This window comes from Ochotona princeps, chromosome 6 (assembly GCF_030435755.1).
Source record: "Ochotona princeps isolate mOchPri1 chromosome 6, mOchPri1.hap1, whole genome shotgun sequence".
Classification (NCBI taxonomy): Eukaryota; Metazoa; Chordata; class Mammalia; order Lagomorpha; family Ochotonidae; genus Ochotona; species Ochotona princeps.
The window spans coordinates 1,961,193-1,984,921 of record NC_080837.1 but is presented as its reverse complement, the minus strand read 5'-3'; the positions used below and the strand labels follow the sequence as shown (position 1 = coordinate 1,984,921).

General features: G+C 49.8%; 1 protein-coding gene across 6 annotated transcripts in view; it reads left to right on the top strand.

The window, feature by feature from the left end:
• BBS4 (Bardet-Biedl syndrome 4) overlaps positions 1-19,159 on the top strand; it is a 46,632-nt gene extending 27,473 nt beyond the window's left edge. For 2 of the 6 annotated variants that reach the window (XM_012929669.2, XM_058665430.1), the window contains exons 4-16: positions 1,937-2,000; positions 4,132-4,243; positions 5,847-5,919; positions 8,401-8,454; positions 9,600-9,727; positions 13,415-13,469; positions 14,246-14,314; positions 14,940-15,092; positions 15,188-15,359; positions 17,006-17,075; positions 17,800-17,941; positions 18,274-18,475; positions 18,786-19,159. In XM_012929669.2, the coding sequence (XP_012785123.2) occupies positions 1,937-2,000; positions 4,132-4,243; positions 5,847-5,919; positions 8,401-8,454; positions 9,600-9,727; positions 13,415-13,469; positions 14,246-14,314; positions 14,940-15,092; positions 15,188-15,359; positions 17,006-17,075; positions 17,800-17,941; positions 18,274-18,475; positions 18,786-18,895 (1,404 nt within the window). In that variant the 3' untranslated portion in view covers positions 18,896-19,159. Of the gene's footprint in view, positions 1-1,936; positions 2,001-4,131; positions 4,244-5,846; positions 5,920-8,400; positions 8,455-9,305; positions 9,423-9,549; positions 9,728-13,414; positions 13,470-14,245; positions 14,315-14,939; positions 15,093-15,187; positions 15,360-17,005; positions 17,076-17,799; positions 17,942-18,273; positions 18,476-18,785 lie in introns of those variants that run through there. The other 4 variants (XM_058665432.1, XM_058665433.1, XM_058665431.1 and 1 more) reach the window with 4 other exon arrangements.
• Positions 19,160-23,729: the final 4,570 nt, after the last annotated feature.

Genomic DNA, 23,729 nt, shown 5'->3' with positions numbered 1-23,729 from the left:
TCTCTTGATTAGGCTGCTTCCCCCTCTCTGTGCTTTAATTCTCATTGTTGTAATTTAAATGACTGGGAGACTTCTGCTAACCTTACGCCTAATCTCATCTTTCGGCAGTGCCCCATAGTGATGTTCTGTGTACCACTGGCGTGGTCTGTGAAGTCCCATCTCTGACTTTCATGGCTGCTGTGGGTTCTGTTGAAGCCCCTGCCAGCAGTTTGTTTGCCCTCTCAGCTCCTGTTGTGCTGTGGGCTTAGTTGGTTCAGCACAATAGAAAGGTAGAACCTGTGTTTTCCTCAGAGCATTGCAAGCATTCGTAGTAGTGCTTGAAAATCATACACGCACACACACAGTCTAGTCAGATTTTAGGCAGGTCGGTAAACTTTCTGTGATGAGTATGTAGGAAATAGTTTAGACTTTCTTTACAGTCCATATTCCGTGTTCTTTAGCTCATATATGAGTTATATATTACACTTTAAAAATACAAAAAAATTCTTGAGAGCTGTATAGAACTGTTCTGTAGGGGCAAGGCATTTTGCTTAGCAGTTGGCTTAACTGGGATGTTATCCTAACTGAGCTGGGCTAACAGGTGAGATGCCTTCCTCCCACACCTAATACATGGGTTTGTTGCCCAGCTCTCGCTCCTAACTCCAGCTTCCTGTTAATGCAGACCCACAGAGGCTAAAGTAATGAATCCATTACTTTAGAGAAAGAGAAAGATGTATAGCTTGTGTTCCTAGCATCCGCCTTTGAGCTTGGCCCAGCTCTGGCTTTGTCATGGGGACATTTGGGGAGTGAGCTAGTGGATGGAGGTGTACACTCTTAAATTTCTCACATTTTTAAATTTTATCTTCTGAAGATTTATTTGAAAGGCAGAGATAAAGAAATTGATCTTCTGTGCACTGGGTTGCTCCCCAAATGACACCAAAGGTTGTGGCTGAGCCAAGACAAAGCCAAGAGCTTGGAACTCCTGGGCTTCTCCCACTGTTCTTCCAACTGCATTAGTATGGAGCCACATCAGAAGAGAACAGTGAGGACCATGCTTGCGTATGGGATGCTGGCATTGCAGGAGGCTCCTTCTGCAAGTTTTTTTAATGAGTGAAAATAATATCCTGTGAGCCTATAGTTTGCCAATCAGTGTTTGAAAATATTGAGTCATAAGCAAGAAATTGAGATTGAATTGTTTTGGAATGATTGCTTTATATCCTAGATTTCTTACATGTGCCCCTTGTCCATGTGTGCTTTAATTTTATTTTTTAATTTTTTTAAAAGATTTATTTATTTTATTACAAAGTCAGATATACAGAGAGGAGGAGAGACAGAGAGGAAGATCCTCCGTCCGATGATTCACTCCCCAAGTGAGCCGCAACAGACCGGTGCGAGCCGATCCGATGCCGGGAACCAGGAACCTCTTCCAGGTCTCCCACGCGGGTGCAGGGTCCCAGTGCATTGGGCTGTCCTCGACTGCTTTCCCAGGCCACAAGCAGGGAGCTGGATGGGAAGTGGAGCTGCGGGGATTAGAACCGGTGCCCATATGGGACCCCGGGGCATTCAAGGCGAGGACTTCAGCCGCTAGGCCATGCCATGCTTTAATTTTAAAGCGAAATTATGTATATATTTCATTTATTTGGAAGCCGAAGAGGCAGGCAGAGACCTGCCATCCACTGATTAATTCCCCAAATGCCCACGACAGCTGGGTCTGGACTGGGCAGGAGCTGTCTGGGTCTCCCATGTGGGTAGGAGGGCCATCACTTGCCTCCAGAGTGAACATCTGTAAGAACTAGGATTGGAAGCAGAGCCAAGACTCAAACCAAGGAGTTCTGGAAGAGGATCTGGACGTTCTGGTAAGGCTTTTAATCCACAGGCCAAATGCCTGCTTTTCTTGTCTGCCTTTTCTTAAAAGACATGTAGCTACCTCTTAGAAGTATTTTCCTTCCTCTTTTAGGCTGTTATCAAAGAGCAGCTTCAAGAAACTCACGGATTATGTGAATATGCAATCTATGTGCAAGGTAAGACAAGATCCTTTTCTGTTGCTGGAGAACTACAGTTCTAGATTCCTGAAAAAAGAAAATACCTCATGAAATATTGAAATTCAAGTAAATGTTCCACATTGATATCATTTACTTTGTATCTTTTTTTTTTAAATTGTTACATTTTTAAAAAAGTAAATGGTATGATTAAACAAGTTCATTTATTTGAAAGGCCAAGAGGAAGAGCTGCCGTGTGCTGGTTCATTGACCAGATGCCTGCACCAGCCAGGGCTGGGGTCACCTGAAGCTGGGGTCTGGGAAGTTACTAGGTCTGTCATGTGGATGGCAGATTCAGTTACTGGGCAAGACCACTTTCTCCCATGGTCTGTATTAGCAAAAAACTGGATTCGGAACCTGGCACTTGAACCCAGACCCTGTCATGTGGGATGTGGGGGTCTTAGTTGGCATCTTCACTGCCAGGTAAAATGCACTTGACAGAGTTGACTGCTTTCACCCTCTGAGCTTCTGGCTGGTGTTTTTCAAAATGGTCAGTTAGGACCCGGGCCTCATGCAGTGATGTCAGGGCCAGCAGGTGCTTTTGGAAAGGATCCTTGCAGTTGGGCCAAAACTGATGCCTAGAAGTATGCAGGATAAAGCAGAGAATAAATTAAACTCATCAGAAAGCAAATAAAGGTACTGCTAGTTTAAAATTTTCCCTGTAGTGTCCAAAGCAGTAACGTTGGTTTACCCAGGAACTTTCTTGACGACACTATGAAATAAATAAATGAATGATTTTGCTTAGCATTCATTGCATTTATATTCCTCAGCGTAATACATAATTTCTCTGACAAATTTGGTAAGATATTGACACCTGTAGTGTATTGTGGAAGAAAAAATGCTTTTATTTCCAGTATTACAAGTTTCAGTCGTCAGAGCCTGATAAGTTCTTTTATTTATTTATTTATTTATTTATTTATTTATTTATTTACTTATTTATTTTTATAATTACATGGTTGATCAGGGTGGGAAGGATCAAGGTTTGGAGAAAATTGGGTGAGCCCATTGTTTCCAATTTTGCTGTTTCTTCTTGTTGTTTCTGGGGGTAGGGGAGAGACAAAGGGGGAAGCCACCCTTGATTTTCCTAATGTCCAGTACCCAGGGATGAGCAACCACCACCTCATATCAATCTAGAGTCTCAATGTGTACATACTCTGAGGGTTCTTCCCCAAGTAGTTTGGGTAGTTCTGGAATGCTATCCAATCCAAGAATGATGTCACCCAGAGCCTGATAAATTCTTATGAAAACCTAGGTTTAGGAGAAATTGTTTGTTCTAATTGATTGCTCTACTGAAGACTAGGAAATGACATACTACCACTTAGTTCTTTGCTAGTAGTGGGCTTGGTTCTGCTGACCCCACTTGGGTGGTCTCTGAAAATTGTCAGGTGGTCTGAATGATCAAGCATCTGATGAGGAAAGCCAAAAATATTCTGATGTTTGCATCATAATCTGCAAAGGAACTGATTATCTTTATAGTGAATGCAAGGAAGGCTTGAACTACCTTCCTGAAGAGGTTTTAGTCCATCCGGGTTTTGGCTTATGGTTTCAACCCTTCTGAAGTCATATCTGATTGTATTGAAAACAGATACCTGGGTGAGTGTTTGGTGTGGCAATTAAGACTGCTTTGGATAACCACATCACATGTTGGAGTGCTGGAGTCTGAGTCCCCGTTTTGGTTCTGATTTAAAAAAAAAAAGTTTAGTTTTGGCAAGACAGAGTTAGAGAAGGGAAGATAGAGACAGAAAAATCCTCCATCCTTTGGTTTGCTCCCCAAGCTACCACAAAGGCTGGAGCTGACATGATCCGAAGCCAGAAGCCGGGAGCTTCTTCAGGTCCCCCAAGCAGGTGCAGGGTCCCAAGGCTCTGGGCTGTCCTCTACTACTTTCCCAGGCCACAAGCAGAGAGCAGGATGGGAAGCGAGGCCACGGGGACACAAACTGGTGACCATGTGTGATTCTGGTACATGCTAGGTGAGGGTTTAGCCACTAGGCTACTGTGCTGGGTCCTGTCCAAGAGATTTCTTTGGTGTGGTTTCCCACTTCCTTCTCCATTTTTTCTGACTCCAGGTTTCCAGCACGTGGTTTTATTTTCTATATTTTCTATTGCTTGGCAGCATTGATATTTCGTCTAGAAGGAAATATCCAAGAATCCCTGGAGCTCTTTGAGACGTGTGCTGTGCTCAGCCCTCAGAGTGTGGACAACCTCAAGCAGGTGGCCAGGTCCCTGTGAGTATGCCCTGGGACAGTGGTGGCTGTGTCTGCCAGAGCACTGCCTGAGGGGCAAGCTGCTTCATGGGAATTCTTTGGAAACTGGAGAAAAATGAGAGTAGCAGTATTAAGGAACTAGATTTTTTCAAACACTACATTCCATTTGGAAGGGAGAACTCTTTATCATGCATATGGTGATACGTTGTCCCTGGCAGCTCACAGGAGAGTTCCCATTGCTTCACTGTTTTTTTTTTAAGATTTATTTATTTTTATTGGAAAGGCCGATATACAGAGAGGAGAGACAGAGAGGAAGATCTTCCATCCGATGATTCACTCCCCAAGTGTCCACAATGGCCGGTGCTGCACTGATCCGGAGTCAGGAACCTGGAACCTCTTCCAGGTTTCCCGCACGGGTGCAGGGTCCCAAAGCCTTGGGCCATCCTCGACTGCTTTCCCAGGCCACAAGCAGGGAGCTGGATGGGAAGCGGAGCTGCCGGGATTAGAACCTGCACCCATATGGGATCCTGGCGCATTCAAGGCGAGGACTCTAACCACTATGCTATCTCACGCCAGGCCCCATTGTATCATTCTGTAGCTGACATGCCACTGGACACGTGGTACGGTTTGAGTGTCTGTTGGGAGAGTGTCCTGGATGGACGTGGCCTTCCAGTCCCCTTTGTTGAGCAGTGAGATCTCCCTGCTGTTTCCATGTCCGTTTTCTTGACCTGCTCTGCCTTTCTCACCTGCAGTTAGTTGTCCTGTAGAGCCTGGCTCTCCTGGTGCTCCCAGTCTCATGACCCAGTATCAAGGAAAGACCCTTGGCCTTGGGAGCAGAGGATAAGGACCGGTGAAGGCAGTTGTTGCTTAGTAAGCTGGTTCATTTGCTTTTTTCTTACGTGGTCCTCGTTTATGGTTCATTTTTCAACACAGACACGTTTTTTTGTTTTTTTTTTTTTTTTTTTTTTTTAAAGATTTATTTTATTTTTATTGGAAAGTCAGAAATACAGAGAGGAGGAGTGACAGAGATGATGATCTTCTGTCTGTTCATTCACTCCCCAAGCGGCCCCAATGGCTGGAGCTGCACTGATCTTAAGCTAGGAGCCAGGAGCCTCTTCTGGGTCTCCCACGGGGGTACAGGGTCCCAAGGCTTTGGGCTGTCCTCGACTGCTTTCCCAGGACACAAGCAGGGAGCTGGATGGGGAATTAGAGCCGTCAAGACGTTAACTGGCATTCATATAAGTTCCTGGCACGTGCAAGGCGAGGACTTTAGCCGCTCGGCTACAGCACCAGGCCCAGGGTTTGATTTTTTTTTTTTTTTTTTCAGCATTCTTTTTTTTTTTTTTTTTTTAAATATTCATTTATTCATTAATTACATTGCATTACATGACACAATTTCATAGGTACTGGGATTCCCCCCCTTCACCCCAAACCCTTCCCCCCTCACAGACACGTTTAACTAAAGCTGGCTAGGTGGGTACCAAGGCCCTGGAGCAATGCTAGTCCAGCCCTCCCAAGAGGGCACCCGCCCTTGCCCCTCGAAGGATTGGGTGACAGGGCCAGCTCACAGGGAGGTCAGTGTGGTGAGAATTTTAAGGAAGTACAGCTAATGGATCTTCCCCAGATTCCTCGTAGGAAGACATAAAGCTGCCGCTGAAGTGTATAATGAAGCAGCGAAACTGAACCAGAAAGATTGGGTGAGTAGGGAGATTTCATTTCTTTCTTATTGGTGAAGACACTTTACATTAGAAGGAAATGCCCAGGAGGTCTGCATTTACCCCCGTATGTGATACACGTGGGATCAGATCACGTTGCTCCTACCTTTGCGGTCCTCGCTGTCTGCGTTTGCGACACTCTGTTGCACAGTCTGACTCTGACTCTTACTCCTGGAGATTTTTAATTTGTAAAGATTTATTTATTTTTATTGGAAAAAGTAAATTTACAGAGAGAAGGAGAGCCAGAGAGAACGATCTTCCATTCGCTGGTTTACGTGCAAATGGCCGCAACAGCTGAAGTTGGGCCGTTCCAGAGCCAGGATGCAGGAGCTTCTTCTGGGTCTGTTACATGAGTGTGGGGTCCAAGGACTCAGGTCATCTTACACTGCTTTCCCCTGAGAGGGAGCTGGATGGAAGTGGAGCGGCTGGGGCCCGGGGCCCAGGTGGGATCTGGTGCTGTAGGAGAGGCTTAGCTCGCGGTGCAGCTGCCAGCACTGGAGACTGTCCTTCTACCTTTAGGGTTCCAGAATGCCAGGAGTGCGCACCCGCTGCGTTCTGTGCCTGCCTCCCGCTTCTGTTGGAAACCAGTTGGCTTTTTCTTTGGGTCAGGGAACGTTCTTTGAGAAGTTCTTTGATTCCCCAGTCTCTCCCCACCCCTCGGTTTGTGTGTAATTGCAATACAGAAGTATGGGTGTATGTTTTTCCTCACGGAACAAGTCCAGGTGAGAACTTGCCCGTGTTGATTCAGTGGACTCCGGATGTCGCAGCAGAGATTTCTCCTGATGAGAAGGTGCTGCTCTGGCAGCACGTGTGCACTCCCGGTGTGCAGAGACAAGAAGCCGTGCACAAGAGGACCCGCCAGTGCCAGGAAGAACAGCTCTCCCAGAATCCCTCAGCACACTTCCACTCACTTGCCTCTTCTGTGAGAGAGGTTGCAAATTGTAGTGTTTTTTTTTTCCCCTTAAAGATCTATTTTATTTTTATTGGAAAGTCAGATTTACAGAGAGAAAGAGAGACAGAGAGGAAGATCTGTCCAATGATTCACTCCCCAAGTGATTGCAATGGCTGGAGCTGCGCCGATTCAAAGACAGGAGCCAGGAGCTCTTCCAGGTCTCCCACGCAGGTGCAGGGTCCCAAGTTTTTGGGCTGCCCTCAACTGCTTTCCCAGGCCACAAGCAGGGATCTGGTTGGGAAGCAGGGCCATCAAGGTTAGGACTGACGCCCATGTGGGATCCTGTCATGTGGATGACGAGGACTTTAGCTGCTAGGCTACTGCGTCAGGAGTACTTCTTCATTTTTTTTTAAAGATTTATTTCATTTTTATTGGAAAGTCATGTACACAGAGAGGAAAATCCTCTGTCTTATGATTCACTCCCCAAGTGACCGCATCGGCCGGAGTTGTGCCAATCTGGAGCCTCTTCCGGGCTTCCCATGTGGGTGCAGGGTCCCAAGGATTTGGGCTGTCCTCAGCTGCTTTCCCAGGCCACAAAGCAGGGAGCTCGATGGGAAGAGGGGCTGCTGGGGTTAGAACCAGGACCTGTATGGGATTCTGGTTGTGCAAGGCGAGGACTTCAGCCACTAGGCTACCACGCCAGGCCTGCTTCATCAGTTTTTGTGTGTAAATCAGGTTGGCAAATTTGTAAAGGGCCAGCTAGCAAACATGTGAAGCATGGTACCTTTTTAGACTCTGTTGTGACTTTTTACGTCTGCAGCTTCAACAGTGAAGGAACTGCTGGAAAACAAGTTTTCATGTTTGCGTTCCAAGAGAATTTACAAAAAAGGGCAGGGTAGCCGATTTGGCCCACACCATAGAGTTCCTGATACGGAACTAGTTGTTTTGCCCATCTTCCTGTAGTGCCTGAACCTTTTTACCCTAATTATGTCAAGATTGTCAAAAGAAATAAATTAATTAAAAGAAAAAAAAAAAAGACTGGTTCTAATGACATGAATTACATCATTGTGGCCTCCAGGGGGCTCCATGGGTTTTCCAAGTCCACATCACCCAGCGTGTATTGCTTGTAACTACCTAACTTTGCTTTGGTTCCAGCTTCCCAGGGAAAACAGCTAGATGACTCAAGTGTCCAGACACAGGCAGGAGAGTGGGTGGGTTTATGAGGGTGGGGTTTGTGGCTTAGATGGTATTCTCTGCCGAGAAGGAAGGGAACACAAAAGATGTAGGCAGGATGCAACCACCAGAGAAAAAAGATATGGGGGTGGGCGGAGTACACGCTGCAAGTACCACACAGACCCGGAAAAGTGACCGGCTTAGTCTGTTTGTATCCCTCATAATCTGTACTTTTTTTGTATGAAGAAATTCTTTGCAGAAATATAGGAACTACAGCCTATGGTGCATACTTTAAAGTTTCTGCTTTGCTAAGTGGTCAGCAGTCTCTGGCTGCCTGTTTGCCGTGATCCTGCTATGGCATGATGCCTAAAGCTGCCTGCCTTCTGTTTTGTGTACAGGAGATCTGCCATAACTTGGGTGTTTGCTACATGTACCTGAAGCAGTTCAGCAAGGTAACTGACACAGGAATGGTGCACCTGGGGTTTCATGAGGTGCTCCTCTGTGATTCTGATTCTCCTGTTTCCAGCGCCACCAAAGCTGCAAATCTAAACTAACTTTAACCCTTCCTGCTCGATAATGTTTAGTTTGCTTCCATTTGCAAAGTAAGGTGGCCTAATCTGTCATGGGTATGAAAAACATAATCATTGTATGAATAGTGTGTTTTCTTTCTTTCCTGTGAGATAATACAATATATGAATTAAAAAGTATGTATTTAGTAGGTACCTTGGGTTTCTTGGATGGTCCTACAGCTTTGCATATTTGGTTCTGACATATTTTGGAGAATATTTTGAGTAGGGACATGTCTGTCCACTGAAATACTATGAGCTGGAGGAGAGAGTTAGAGAGGGAGACCCAGTGAGAGATCTTCCACCTGCTGGTTTCCCACATGGCTGTAATGGCCAGAACCGGGCTGGTCTGAAGCTGGGAGCCAGGAGTTTCTTCCAGGTCTCCACATGGGTGCAGGGACCCTAGCACTTGGACCATCCTCCTGTGCTTTCTCAGGTACATTAGCAGGGAGCTAGATTGGAAGTGGAGCAGCTAGGATTTGAACTGGTGCCCATGTGAGATGCCAGTGCTAGGGGGGAGGATTACCCTGCTCTGCCATTACACCAGTGTCAGGGCTTGGTCTTTGCTTGTACTGAGGTTTGGAGAATTAGATTTTACTTGAAGCCACAAGGGTGAATCAGTGAATAAGCACAGCCCTTTGCTTTACGCTCTGGTGGAGCAGAAACTACAGTTATCTGACTGTAGTACCGACGGCACCCAGAGTGGGCACTCGGTGCTTGTGTTGTTGCCTGTGACACTTGAGTGAATAACTGGGTCCCTTTTCATTTATTGTCACATTGCCTGGGGATGCCGGTCAGTGGTGCAGTGGGGGCTCTGGACTGAGAGCTGGTGACCTGTGTTAGGAGGGAGGAAGGTGTCTGGGCTGAGAGCTGGTGACCTGTGTTAGGAGGGAGGAAGGTGTCTGGGCTGAGAGCTGGTGACCTGTTAGGAGGGAGGAAGCTGGGCTGAGAGCTGGTGACCTGTATTAAGGAGGGAGGAAGGTGTTGTCCTTGCGTGTTAGTGATCCTGGTGCCTCTTCCTCCCTCGTCAGGCACAGGAGCAGCTGCACAGTGCCCTGCAACTTCACAGGCATGAGCTGACGTACATGATGCTGGGGAAGGTGCACCTGCTGGAGGGGGACCTGGACAAGGCTGTCGGAGTCTACAGGAAGGCCGTGGAGTAAGTGCGTCTGTTTTCTTCAATGTGTGAGTAACTAAAAGCCAAGAGGATGTATGACGCGCAATCCCGGGAGCGAGCGTGCGTGACCCCTGACTAGGTGTAGGAGTTTAAGGCCATGCTGAGGGTTGGTTAAGACTCTCCCAAGGGACTGTGAGTGGACTGTGTGTCCTCTTCATCCCAGAAGACAGCTGCTCTGGGCCAACAGGAATCTGGTCGCCTCCTTTGTGAACTCGTGACTGCGTGGGTTGTGGTCACCTCCTCAGAGGTTGAAGCTGTTACAGGGATGGAGCATCCATGAATCAGTTGTGGTGAGGTGCACATGGCTTCTGCTAGTATTTCACGGTTCAGAACCAGTCAGATGGCCATTGTGGCTGCAAGGAGAGTAGACAGGCTCAGGAGGAAGAGGGCAGATTGAGGAGTGGATGTCTGTCATTTTGGCTTTATTCTTTTTTTCAGATTTTGTTTCCAGAGATTGCATTTGGTATATAAACCTCATGGTTCAGCAGTAAAAATCTAGCCTCATTATCCCATTGTGGCTTTTTTCTTTTTTTTAAGATTTGTTTTCGGGGCAGCACAATGGCCCTACTGGCTAATTGTTCACCTCCGAGCTCTGGCATCCTATATGGGCTCCAGTTCATGTCTCAGCTGCTCCACTTCCCTTCCAGCTCCCTTATGGCCTGGGAAAGCAGTGGAGGTTGGTTCCAAGCCCTGGGACCCTGCACCCATGTGGGAGACCTAGAAGAAGCTCCTGGCTCCTGATTGGCTAAGCTCCAGCCATTGTGAATATTTGGGGACAGGAAGTGGAAAAGCTGGGACACGAACCAGAGCCCATATGGGATGCTGGTACCTCAAGTGGAGGCTTAGCTTACTGTGTCCAGCGCCAGCCCTTTGTTGTTTTGAGTATCATTATGGTAGGTCAAGACTCTGTGAATGGAACTGGGCGATACCTCTGAACTACACAAAGATTTCTGTTAAGGTATTGATCAGCTTTCCATTACTAGGGCTAGAATACATGAGAGGAGCCACATGTAAACGCAGAAAGGTGAATCTGGCTCACTGCAGCCCCAGCAGTGGGCTGAGACCAGTGATGGTAGGACACGTGTGGTGGGATGGCCACGTGGTGAGCAGGAAGCAGACACACGCCTGTGTGGTCTTGCTGTGTAGTGCCATCCCATGTCACTGGGATCCCACTTAGAGCCTAATGCAGTCTAACCACTTCCCAAGGCCCCAGCTTCAGACACCCTGTAGGTGCCACTGGTCGGTGACTTGGGACTCGCATGCCTTTGTGAGACAGGAGGCCGGTTGTTACCATGTGGGTAAGCTCTTAGGTTACAGAAGTCAGAAGCTGCTTTCTCAATTTCCTTTAACCTTACTTTAAACCCAAAACGTCAGAAAGGTTGTTTTTTTTACGAAGCAACAAAAGGTTTCTGTCATCCAGAGGCTGTTTATGTGGTAAATGTGAAGGAACCACATCATGTGTTAAAGAGCCTCTGTGGTATTGAGTCGTAGCACTTGTAAAGGTTGGCTCCTTTATTTAAAAAAAAAAAAAAAAGGTTTATTGACTTGAAAGGGAGACATTGTGAGAAAGATCTTCCATCTGTTGGGTCACTCCCCATATGGCTAGAATGAGCAGGGGTGGGTCAGGTTGAACTCAGGCACGACTTTCTTATCTCCCAGGTGGGTAGAGGGCCCCATTCTCCATGCTTTCCTGGATGCATTAGCTGGGAACTGGATTGGAAATGGAGCAGATGGGACTAGAACCAGTGCCCATTTGGGATGTAGTGCTTTATCTGCTAGGACAGTGATGGCCGTGCGGTGAGCCCAGGGAGTATATCCAAGGAACCAGTTCTCCCAGGTACTGGTCAAGTGCTGAAGTTAGTGTTTCCAAATCGAGAAAAAGTAAATGGTGTTTGGAGCCTCATTGAGAAAGTAGAAACCATCATTCGTGACTGGCAGCTCTGGTGACAACAGCCTAGTGATGAGGGCGTGGGTACTGCTAGTCACAGAGGTTTTATTCACATGAGGAGGGACTGAGTTGAGGAGATGTTGCTCCGGAAAGACGAAGGCAGATTCCCCAGCGAACTAGGAAACTAGCCTTCCCTGGCTGGGCTGTTTTATAGGCAGCTAGTGCTCGCCCTGGTCCTTAGGAACAGGTGACATCATTCCTTGCCCTTTGGTGTTGTAACCACTTGCTTCAGTTTTTATGACAAAGACCAGTGAAGACTGAGACTCTGATGGGTCTTACTTGGCCATTGTCTGCTCCCAAGTGCCAGCAGCTGCCTCTTGTTCTTTTTTTGTTTTTTTTAAAGATTTATTTATTTATTTTATATATATTTTTTAAAGATTTATTTTTATTACAAAGTCAGATATATAGAGAGGAGGAGAGACAGAGAGGAAGATCTTCCGTCCGATGATTCACTCCCCAAGTGAGCCGCAACGGGCCAGTGCTGAGCCGATCCGATGCCAGAAACCAGGAACCTCCTCCAGGTCTCCCACGCTGGTGCAGGGTCCCAAGTCCTTGGGCCATCCTTGACTGCTTTCCCAGGCCACAAGCAGGGAGCTGGATGGGAAGTGGAGCTGCTGGGATTAGAACCGGCGCCCATATGGGATCCCGGTGCGTTCAAGGCCAGGACTTTAGCCACTAGGCCACGCTGCCGGGCCCTTAAGATTTATTTTTATTGCAAAGTCAGAAATACAGAGAGGAGGGGAGACAGAGAGGAAGATCTTCTGTCCAATGATTCACTCCCCAAATGACTGCAACTGCGGGAGCTGAGCTGATCCAAAGCCAGGAGCCAGGAGCTTCTTCTGGGTCTCCCACGCAGGTACAGGGTCCCAAGGCTTTGGGTTGTCCTCCACAAGCAGGGGAGCTGGATGTTAAGCAGGGCTGCCAGGATTAGAACCAGTGGCCATATGGGATCCTGGCGAGTACAAGGCGAGGACTTTAGCTACTAGGCGACCATGCTGGGCCCTGTTTTTTGTTTAAGATTTATTTTTATTGGAAGGTAGAGCATATTTTTGGAGAGGAGAGACAATGATCTTTCATTACTTTAGAGGCAAAGGGGGTGCTCTCCTAGCTTTTTTTTTTTTCTCTAAGATTTTATTTTGATTGGAAAGGCGGATCAGATTTAGAGAAAAGGAGAAAGAAAGGTCTTCCATCCACTGGATCACTCCCCAAGTGTCCACAATGGCTGGAGGTGAGCTGAACCAAAGCCAGCAGCCAGGAGCTTTTTCCGGGTCTCCCATGTGGATGCAGGCTCCCAAGGTTTTGGGTCATCCTCTGCCACTTTCCTAGGCCATAAGCAGGGAACTGGATGGCAAGTGGAGCATCCAGGACATGAACTAGCCCCAGTATGGGATCCCGGTGCATGCAAGGTGAGGATTTAGCCACAGTAGTGCCCTATTGTGCCGTCTTACGTCCCCAGATGTTTGCAATGGCCCAGGTTAAAGCTGAGGTTAAAGCCAGAAATTGGAAATTCCATCTTGGTCTCTCACACAGCCGGCAGGGACCCATTAGCTATGGCCACTGCCATGGTCTGTATTGGCAAGAAGCTGGAGTTGGGAGGCAGAACCGGGACTTGAACCCAGACACTGTGGGATGTGGGTGCTCCATGTTGGTCAGGGGCGGCGTGAGGAGTGGCATTGCGTCTCGCTGCCTCTGATGTGCTTCCTGTTGCTCTCTGTTGCAAGGTTCTCACCAGAAAACACAGAACTTCTTACAACTCTAGGATTGCTCTACTTACAGGTGAGAGTGCTCTACTCCTTCACCCACTGATAGGACACCTGCTTTAGTTTCTGTCTGGTGCTTCCTTGCATTTTGGTACTTAGCACATTTTAATATGAGTCTTTGAGGCTGTTGCGCCTTGCTCTCTGTTTTCTTTAATAAAGGTTTTTTTTGTGTGTGTGCTCAGATAAAAAGCAGTTCTTTTTCAGGCTTCTGCAATGATTGGCTCTTTTGAGCCTGTCTGGGCTTGGGTTGCTGTGCCCGTTTCTGTTGCCCCTTCTTCCCAGCCAGGAGTTGCTGAGAAGGCAGGGTGGCCCTGCTTGGAGCAAGGTGGCGCTCCATGCAGCTGCCTGTGAGTGGGGTCCTGTTAGCCCTGTCTCTCCTGTCCCACCCTCTGCGGCCCCTGAGGAGATTCCCACAAGCCCCCAGTTCCTGCCTCTGTTGATTATGACTCCTCTTTTGTTTTATTTTACTTGAAATTCAGTGTTAAAGGGAAAAACAGATCTCGAACCTGCTGGTTCGTTCTGCAAGTGACTGGCTGCAGTGGCCAGGGTGGGGCCAGGATGCAGCCTCATGGGTGTCGGGGGCTGGAGAACTGGGCGGCCTTCTGCTGCTTTTCCTAGGCCATCAGCAGGGAGCTGGATTGGCAGTAGAGTTCCCCTGATCCGAACGGGCGACAGCCACAACACAGGGCTCTTCTCTTTTCTGTGTCTGATACCTGTGGTTCTTCTTCCCTCAAAAGAGAATTGTGTCTCCCTGCTGATATAAATGGTCTGGTACACTTTTTTTCCCCTCAGCTTGGCATTTACCAGAAGGCATTTGAACACCTTGGAAATGCACTGTCTTACGACCCTACCAACTACAAGGTACCGTAGGCTGGGAGACCCCAGAGCTTGTGTTCAGATAATGGACAGCAGGGTTTGCCAGCTCTGTCACCTTCTGGACAACATGATCAAGTGCTGCAGCTTGCTCCCTGCCTTCCCAGAGTGCATGTGTGAAGCTACAACTCAGAGCCTGCGAGCTGGCTGATGGTGTGACTGTGGGTTGAAGAAGCCGGTGTTCTAATACTGTCACACTTGGTCTCTGGAAAGCACTGTTTGATTCCTCATGAACCTGAGAGTCGAGTTTGCCGATGTGACGGTGGGTGGGAAGGAAGCCCATGAGGGAGCGCAGTGCCGGGGAAGGACACAGATCCAGCACAGCATTAGGTCATCAAGGTAGCTGCTCGATCGGCTTAACCTTCCCTTCAGTGAGAGAGGCAGACAGGACTGGCGTGTTGTGACGTCTAGGGATGGGTTTGCAGAGCAGTCTAAAAATCCTGGGTTCTCTGGCTAGAAGCTACAAGTGAGTGGGTTAAGCCACAGTGTGGGGTGCAGAGAGGTGCTTTGCGGCACTGTACCATAGCTTGGATAGATGAGCTGGGGGCAGCTTTCCTGTCTTCTCAGTCTCTGGGCGCGACAGGACTGATCCTGGTGTGCGGCATCTCCACAGGCCATCCTGGCAGCTGGCAGCATGATGCAGACCCATGGGGACTTTGATGTTGCTCTCACCAAGTACAGAGTTGTAGCTTGCGCTGTTCCAGAAAGTCCTCCACTCTGGAACAACATTGGAATGTGTTTCTTTGGCAAGAAGAAATACGTGGCAGTGAGTATCCCCGTCGGCTTCCTGTCTGTGTCACATGTGTGTTTACTGGGTCAGCTGAGCTCGCCCCTCCCTCATTAAGCGCCTCTCTCCTACAGGCTATCAGCTGCCTGAAACGTGCCAACTACTTGGCACCATTTGACTGGAAGATTCTATACAACCTGGGCCTTGTCCACCTGACCATGCAGCAGTACGCATCAGCTTTCCACTTCCTCAGTGCAGCCATCAACTTCCAGCCAAAGATGGGGGAGCTCTACATGCTCCTGGCCGGTAAGGAAACGCACGTGGACCCTCTGAGGGAGCTCAGGGAAGCCTTCCGAGAGGTCCCGCAGGAGCTGATGGACTCCACTGTGAGACCCAGGTCATCCATCATTCATCTTTGTTATTTTCTCTTGGCAAGTTTTAGATGAGGGCAATGAGCCTGGTCTTTACTGTCACTGTTCTCCGTGTTACTGAGAGTTCAATTTACTGTCCTTCAGTTTTTTTTCGCCAAATGGCCACAAGTACTAGGAGTGGGCCAGGCCAAAGCTGGGAGGCAGAAACTCAGTCAGAATCTCCCAAATGGGCAGCAAGGATGCAACTCCTGGAGCCATCACCTGCTGTCTCCAGGGCGTCAGTAGGAAGCTGGAACCAGGAGCCAAGCCAGTTCCACTGGAACCCAGTTCTGGCTTAGGTGGGATTCTACCTCCTTCATTTTATGTGCCCAGGGTTGATTGAACACTCAGTGACCATCAGCCCTTGGTTTTATTTATTTTTAAAAGTTGATTTATACAGAGTGATAGAGGTCTTTCATCCAAAATGGCCCAACAGCCAGGTCTGAGCCTAGAACTCCACTCTCAACTTCAGCCTGGTGCCACCCAGGCCGTTTTCCAGCAGGGCACTGTTGGAAGCAGGGCGGTAGGGACTTGATCCAGAGTCTGATATGGGACTAATCAAGTCCGTAAATGTCAGTTTTCATAATGATTGGCTTCTCCGTTAGTACAAAACAGGCTATACCATTGGAAATGTATTTGACACAGAATGAATTCCCATCCGATGGCTCATCTCCTGAATGCCCGGAATGTCTAGGGCTGGGCCCAGAATGAAGTTGGGACTTAATCCAAGTCTTGTGCATGTGGTCAGCAGCCACCTGACCACTTCAGCCTTCTTGCTGCCTCCAAGGGGTACATCAGAGGGAACCGGAGTGAGGAGTTGAGTTGAACCTAGGTGCTCCAAACACCTGCCCTGCTCAGCTGTCATGAGCGCTGTTATAGGGCCAGTGTTGTTGCATCCCATAGCACAGTGCTGGGTAGAGCCTCAGACTCCTGTAGGCTTGAGCCTGATGCGCCCCTGGCTGTTGTGGAGTAACCTCAGCCCTTCATCTTTTAACACCAGTCATTTTAAAGATGATGTGAAATGATGGAACACTAAACATCAACTCTGGAGGATATTTTCTTTATACACTGGACTTACTGAATATAAGCCCAAAGCACTGTCCACATCTTCATGGACAGTCTTCATGGCGTGAGCTCATCAGTCAGTGACCGCCAAATGGTGACTGGGAGCTGCCTGGCTCTGATGGGTACCTGGGGGTGGGAACACCCACACCGTAAGGCCCAATGGCGATGCTGAAGTGGACACAACTGTGAAGTCACAACGTCCCTGCTGTTGGGGGCAGTGGTGGTGGTGTGGGGAGGGACAGGAAGGCCGGAAGGGCAGCCTGAGAATTGTTGTATGTCCACCTGTATGCCTGGACTTCTTCCTTGGTACCTGTTAGGAGTGCACAGCCGGTGGAGTAGATGGGTCCTCTAGAAAATGCTGTTGCCCAACAGAACTTTAAAGATGGTGGGTGTCCTAGGCAAGGCTTCTGCTGAGGGCTGCACATACATGGTGCCAAGTTGAGCTGTCTGCTGCAGCGCTGCCTTGTTTTGTTGCAGTGGCCCTGACCAACCTGGAGGACCTGGAGAACGCCAGGAGAGCCTACGCAGAAGCTGTGCGCCTGGATCAGTGAGTTCTCGGCCGGGACGCTGTGGGCAAGGTTGAGCTTTCTGGAGTCATTGTGTCCTGGCCTGTGCACGCAGCAGGGACATCATGCAGGGCTCCAGGCTCAGTGTGTGATAGTAAACCCGATTTTTTTTTAAATTTATTTTTATTGGAAAGTCAGATAAACAGAGAGGAAAGAAATATATTCTGTCTGATTGTTCACTCTCCCAGTAATCACAATGGCCAGAGCTGAGCCAACCCGAAGCCAGGAGCCAGGAGCCTCCTCCAGGTCTCCCACGCGGGTACAGGGTCCCAAGGCTTTGGGCCATCCTTGACTGCTTTCCTAGGCCACAAGCAGGGAGCTGGATGGGGAGTGGGACTAATGGGATTAGAACCCAGTGCACATATGGAATCACGGTATGTGCAAGGTGAGGACTTTAGCTGCTAGGCTACTGTACTGGGCCTCTAAGCCTGATTAATTCTATTATAAAACCGCTGGCGTCCACTAGCCACAGGGGAGGCATCCGTTTCCAGCCTCTGTTGAAGGTGGGGGGATATCAGACTTGGCCCCAGCACCGGCTTGCCATGTGAGTGGGTTCATGCCTTCATTCTCCACGGTTCTACACACTTGTCCTGTTTGCTGTGTCATGGTTACTTTCCACTGAAATCACTTGTATTTGTGAGGAGGTCATGTAAGTGACCACTGTTGGCACGCTGTGAGCCACAGGAGCCGTCTTGTCTGCTGCAGGTGTAACCCTTTGGTAAACTTGAACTACGCTGTGCTGCTGTACAACCAGGGTGAGAAAAAGGCTGCCCTGGCCCAGTATCAGGAGCTGGAGAAGAAAGTCCGCCTGCTCAAGGACAGTGGCTCTGTGGAAACTGACTCAGAGGTAGGGAGACTTGGTCACACCCAAACCAGCCTGGCTGAAGGACTCCTGGGCTCATGGTTCTGGAGAAACACACCTGTAAGAAAATAATCATGGAGGAAGTCCTGGCTTGTTGGGTGTGTGTGTCTGAACCTCCCCAGGGTGGGCAGAGCCCAGGTCCCCTGCGCCCCAGCCTGGAGCTGTCACTGCTCACCAGGGGCATGCACGTCCTGTGTGCTGATCACCAGCCTCGCGTGGGCCTACAGGCTGCACTCCTGCTGGGAAGCGGGGCAGAGGGCTTAGCTCATCTCTGCCAGTGTCGTATCTGATTTTTTTCTATCCATCTTGGACACAAGATGGTGGAGATGGCTCAGAAGTTGGGAGCTGCTCTCCAAGTTGGGGAGGCACTCGTCTGGACCAAACCAGCTAAAGACCCCAAGTCCAAGCCCCGCGGCACCTCCAGCAGCAAGCCTGCCCTTCTCCAGCAGCCTCTGGGCTCCAGTCAAGCTCTAGGCCAGGCCATGTCCTCAGCGGCTGCATACAGAACGCTCCCCTCAGGTAGGCAGCTACCCAGAGCTCTAGGATGCCCCTTGAGCCAGGAGGGGACAGTGTTGGAGGGAGGCTGGCACCCTCACGGCCGGTGCCCTGACAGCTGGGGGTGGGGAGGAAAACAGGTTGGGCCAGTCCTGGCTTCCTCATGGCTTAGCTGGGTGTCAGCACACTGACCAGGCAGCCTGCCCAGGATCGCTGCTTCCTAGGCTGTCACAGACCTGGCACCGTTGGCCTGTTACTAACTATGGCCCTGCTAGTTCCAGGAAGGAGGACTTGCTCAACACTGCACTGGGTGGTGCCATCCCTTCTCTCCTAGGTGCTGGAGGCTCAGCCCCGCTCACCAAGCCACCGTCTCTTCCTCTGGAGCCAGAGCCTACTGTGGAAGCAAGTCCAGCCCAAACACTGGAACAGATGAGAGAGAAATAGCATAGGATAACCCCAGGATTAGGGCTTCTTAGATGAGGATGTATCAGGTTAGGAAAGGCCAAGCAGAGTCCAGCACCGTTCTGTGGGCAGGCACCACAGGGTAAGAATGTGGAAGGCAGGGAGGGTTGGCACGACCCGTTTGGAAAGGAGGCCAAGGCACAGCAGGGTAGCCTCCTGGGCCCCTCAGCCAGAAAACAGACGACCTACCTGGTCCCTTTCAAGAACCGGGAGCAAGGCTGCTGGTTCCAAGGCATATGACGTCATTTGCATCCCAGCTGGGGGAGCCTTCCCTGCTGTGGGGAAGGCTGAGACAGACCCTGCCGGAGCCCCTCAGGCCAAGGCCTGTGCAGTGGACCAGTCTGCAATGGATGCAGTTTGCATCCTCAGAATTCAAGAGGAGGTGGTGGGAGCTGCTGCAGGCGCACCAGGCGATGACCTGGGCCTGCTTGCCAGGGGACGCAGAGCAGAGCCCTGCCCTTGGCGGTGGGGAGGTGTCGGCAGCTGCAGCCTGATCATGTCGGGGTATGAGGTGGGAGCCTCGAGCGGCTTTGCTCTCAACTCCAAGAGCCGAGGAACTCATCAGTGATAACAGTCTTCTAGGTCCTGTTTAAAGATAATGTATTTTCTTTGCGGAAATTTGTATTTGAACAAATAAGAGATCACAATAAAACATGTTAGGAAACAGTGATCAGCCTTCCCTTACCTGTTTTCAAGGCTCCTTAGTGCAGAAGGAAGCTCGAGGGCCAGCCACCCTGGTGGTGAGAGGTCACCTGGTCACTGACTGATGGGCCGGTTCGCCCTACTCACCAGAGTGGAGTCCGAGCCAGCACACTGAGCTGGTAATTCTACTGTTACTGAAGGTTAGTGCAAAGTAGGGGGCTGTTAGAGAAGGCCTAGCAATGAGCAGAAATCAGCAGAAACTAGGGGTGGGCATCCCTGTTCCTTTCTGGATTGAGCTGGCTGTGGGGTTTGGCTCTGGATGCGTTTGCCTTTAAGATGTCCAGATGAGGCTGGCCGCTCTAAACTGCCACAGCTGAATTTCAGGCATGATATCTGGTTTGGTTTGAAGACAGAAATTCAGGAGACTGGAACAGTAGCTAAACCCAAAGGGATTGGAAGTCATTGCAGGACAGCTAGCAGTGAGGTGAGGATGTTGTGTGTGGCTTCTCCCCTTCTTTCCTCCTTTCCCGAAATACTGGAAGAAGAAAACACTGAAAGTAATGGTCTCATCCACCTTGCCCTGTTCCTTGACCCTTCCCACCCTAATCAGTGGTCCACTTGGGCATGCATCCTTCTCAACTATGTAACCATAAAAATATATATATAACTGTCTGATAAGCACCCTGTCCCAAGTACTATAAATACGTGACAGACGATCCCGGGTGGGGGGCTGTGGATCTACCAGCGATGAGGGTTTGGGGACTGTGTGGGAGCAGGGACCTCCAAGGGAGTACTTGACAGGTAAGGAATGACTTCTGGGGGCTTCCACAGACCAGACCACTGAACTTGCAGGTAATGAGGCTGTGCTAAGACTGCGTGGTTTAGAGGGGAAATCAGAAGGCATGTCTGGGCCAGACCGCTGCACCTGCCCACTGGGAGACCTGAGCTAGGGCTGGGGCACACCTGCCACTAAGTGCCGGGGTAGGGGATGGGTCATGAGACTAACCTGCATGTGGGGCAGATTCTGTAAGTTCCCTGCCATGGGAACTGGGGTTGGGAGCAGGCCCAGGAAGCAGCATCTGTGGGTGCACTGGGAACTGGGTTTAGGGGTGGGCTGGGCCTAGCGCCTGTGAGATCCAGCTCTGGGAGTGGGCCTGGTCGGGCAACTTGGGGAGCTCCCCCTGAGCTGCAACTCCCACAGGTGAGCAGGAGAACCGAGGCTGGCCAGTTCTGGCTTCGGTACCAGTTGGTATTATGTGTGGGCTGGGTCTGGGCCGGTCTGTAGCACCTGCTGGCAGGTGTGAGAGCCAAGACGGGCTGCAGGCCACCTGCCAGTTCACATGAAGGCCAAACATGGGCAATGATTGGGCTAGACTAGGCTGCAGCACCTGCCAGTTTGAGCAGGATGGGTGGAGCCAAGCTGTAAGACCCACCAGCAAGTCCTGCGACTGGGGACAAGCCTCATGGGGAAGCTTTGGAGACTCCCCTGCCAGGCCACTGCTCCCACTGGGAGTGAGCTGGGACGGGGACAGACCAGGCTGGGCAAGGCTGCAACACCCACCTGCTGCATGTGAGCTGGGCTTGGGGGAGGGCGGCTAGGCTAGGCCACTGCATCTGCTGGTGCATGCAAGAGCCAAATGAAGTGTGAGCAAGCAGGGCTTTGCTGCAGCATCTGGTGGCAAGTGCTGGAAATGGGTACAAGTCATGTCATGTCAGGCTGGACTGCAAATGGGGCCGTCAGGACTGACACCACCAGCCCCCAGGGCAGCGAGATCCACAGCCGAATCCAGAGGAAGTCACAGAGATGTCCCCACACACCAGCTGCCCGGCACGTGTAGCCTCTTCCACATCCTCTGCCCAGCAGAGTGGCTGGCATTCTGTGTCTGGGTCTGAGTCTAATGGTCCGGTTGGGGAGTCCCCCAAGAAACCTCGCCTGTGGTCATCCCAGACCTGGCTCGTGTGTGCCAGTCAGTGCAGGGTCAGGTTCAGTCCGTCACCTGCACCTGTTACGGAGCCTCATCTCCCACACAAACCCATAGGTGCTGCAGTCTAGTCAAGGTAACCCCACAAGGCACACCTCCAGCCCAATCTGTGTGTGCCAGCATGTGCAGCAGTCTAATCCAACCCATCTCGCAACCCATCCGGCTCTTATACACAGGTGCTGCAGCTTAGCCAGACCCCCCTCTGCCCCTCACACATGCAGTGGGTGCTGCCACCTCGTCCAGCCCAGCCCACTCCCAGCCCTGCTTCTCATGCTCACCAGCAGGAGCCGCAGCCCAGCAGAGTGCCCAGTTTCTTACAGTGCCTACTACCAGGACCAGATCTTGGGATCCTGCATCCGTGTGGGAGAACTGGAGAAGCTCCTGGCTCCTGACTTTGGATCAGCTTAGCTCCGGCCATTGTGGCCACCTGGAATGTGAACCAGCAGGTGGAAGATGCTGGAGATCACCTCTGGATCTCTGCTTGCTTGGCTGATGTGGGAAGTCGTGGGCACATGGCATCCTGTGTCCCTGGAGGAACCCCCTGACAATGGTTTCGCTCACAGAGACCTCAACCTAGCCTGTTCACTGGTCATGCAGGCGGGAGCAGTGGGCTGCACCCCAGGCTCTCTTCTCTGCTTGGATGAGCTGTGCTGGGACTTCCTTGATAAGCAACTCTCTGAGAAGTCAGGTGCGGTCCATGTCACCTGCCAGCCTAGCTGCCCGCCATGAGTGCTGTATGTGACCTTCGACATGATTGGAGGGTCTAGACAGACGTGCCTTCTAGCCAGTTACAGTGCCGCTGTTGGGTGGGAGGACTGTTGGGAGACACCCCCCTGCCTTCCCTTTTCCTAGTCTCTATAAGCTTGTGCTTGCTTTAAAATACATGGACACGCTCGTTCAGACTGTCTTTGGTGGTTCGTGCTGAAGTAGTCACCTCGCGCCCTTGGTGGTTTTGGGGGCCTACCAGTCAGGAAACTCTTGAGGGGAAGACCTTTTTGAAATCTGATCTGGCTTTCCACTAAATAAATAAATAAATAAATAAGTGATCCTCTATTTAAAAAAAAAAAAACAGTAGCATAAAAAGCCATCATAGAGACTGCTGCTGTGGCGCAACAGTAAGTTGAGCCTTTACCTGGGGTGCTAGCGCCCCCGTGAGTGCTGCTCTGGGTCCTGGCTGCGTCACTTCTGGCCCAGCTCCCTGCAGATAGCCTGGGAAAGCAGCTAAAGATGCTCCAAGTTCTTGGGATTAATAGATTTGAATCCACACACGAATTTTTCACTACAGTCATTTGATTTTTGACAAAAGCACCTAGCCAATGCAATTGGAAAAGAAAAACCTCAAGAAATGGTGCTAGAACTGGATGAAGAGATGCTGGCTACATGCTATAGACTGCAGGAGGAAGCGTTTTCTGAGCCACTGAGCAGCACCGTGACTGCAGTGCAATAAATGCATCCTTGGAAATTCTTCAGAGTAGAAGCGTTCTCACCACAAAAATGATAGATATGTGAGGTAAGGCTTGTGGTAACTAGTTCAATTTAGCCATTACACAATTTAAACAGTTTTTAAAACATATTGTACATGATAAATACATGTCACTTGCCAATTAAAGTAAACTGATTCCAACCTAATACTGTATATAGAAAGTAATTCAAAGTGGATTATAGATCTAACGGAAAAAGTTACAGTTCTAGAAGAAAACAAAAAGCTGTGTTGGTGACAAATGGAGTGAGCTGCCAGGATTTCTCAGGACCAGGAGGGGGCCACTGAGACGTTAGGGAGATACATATCAAGTCAGAGGCTAGGAGAAAGACAAAAGGCCGAATCCACAACATATTAAAACCTCTGAAGAAGTAAGCCATATGTAGTAAACAGCACAACTCATGAAAGAACATGCACAAGATTTTGATGCCTCATAAAGACACTGAGTGACAAGCACCTGAAAAAGTGCTAACAGTTTTTAAGGGAAACACAAAATCAAACCCACAATGAAACACTAAATCTCACTGCTGGTGGCAGCTTATCCCATTGTGCCACATTGCCTGGGCTCCATTTCTGAGGGAAATAAATTGAAATCACAACGAACACCACTGAATATCCACCAAAAGGGCTAAAATCACGCGTGACTACTATGCGCCACTGCTGGGGTGTGGAGCGTGGGTTTCCCCCGCAGCTCCAGTTCCCGGACTGTTCC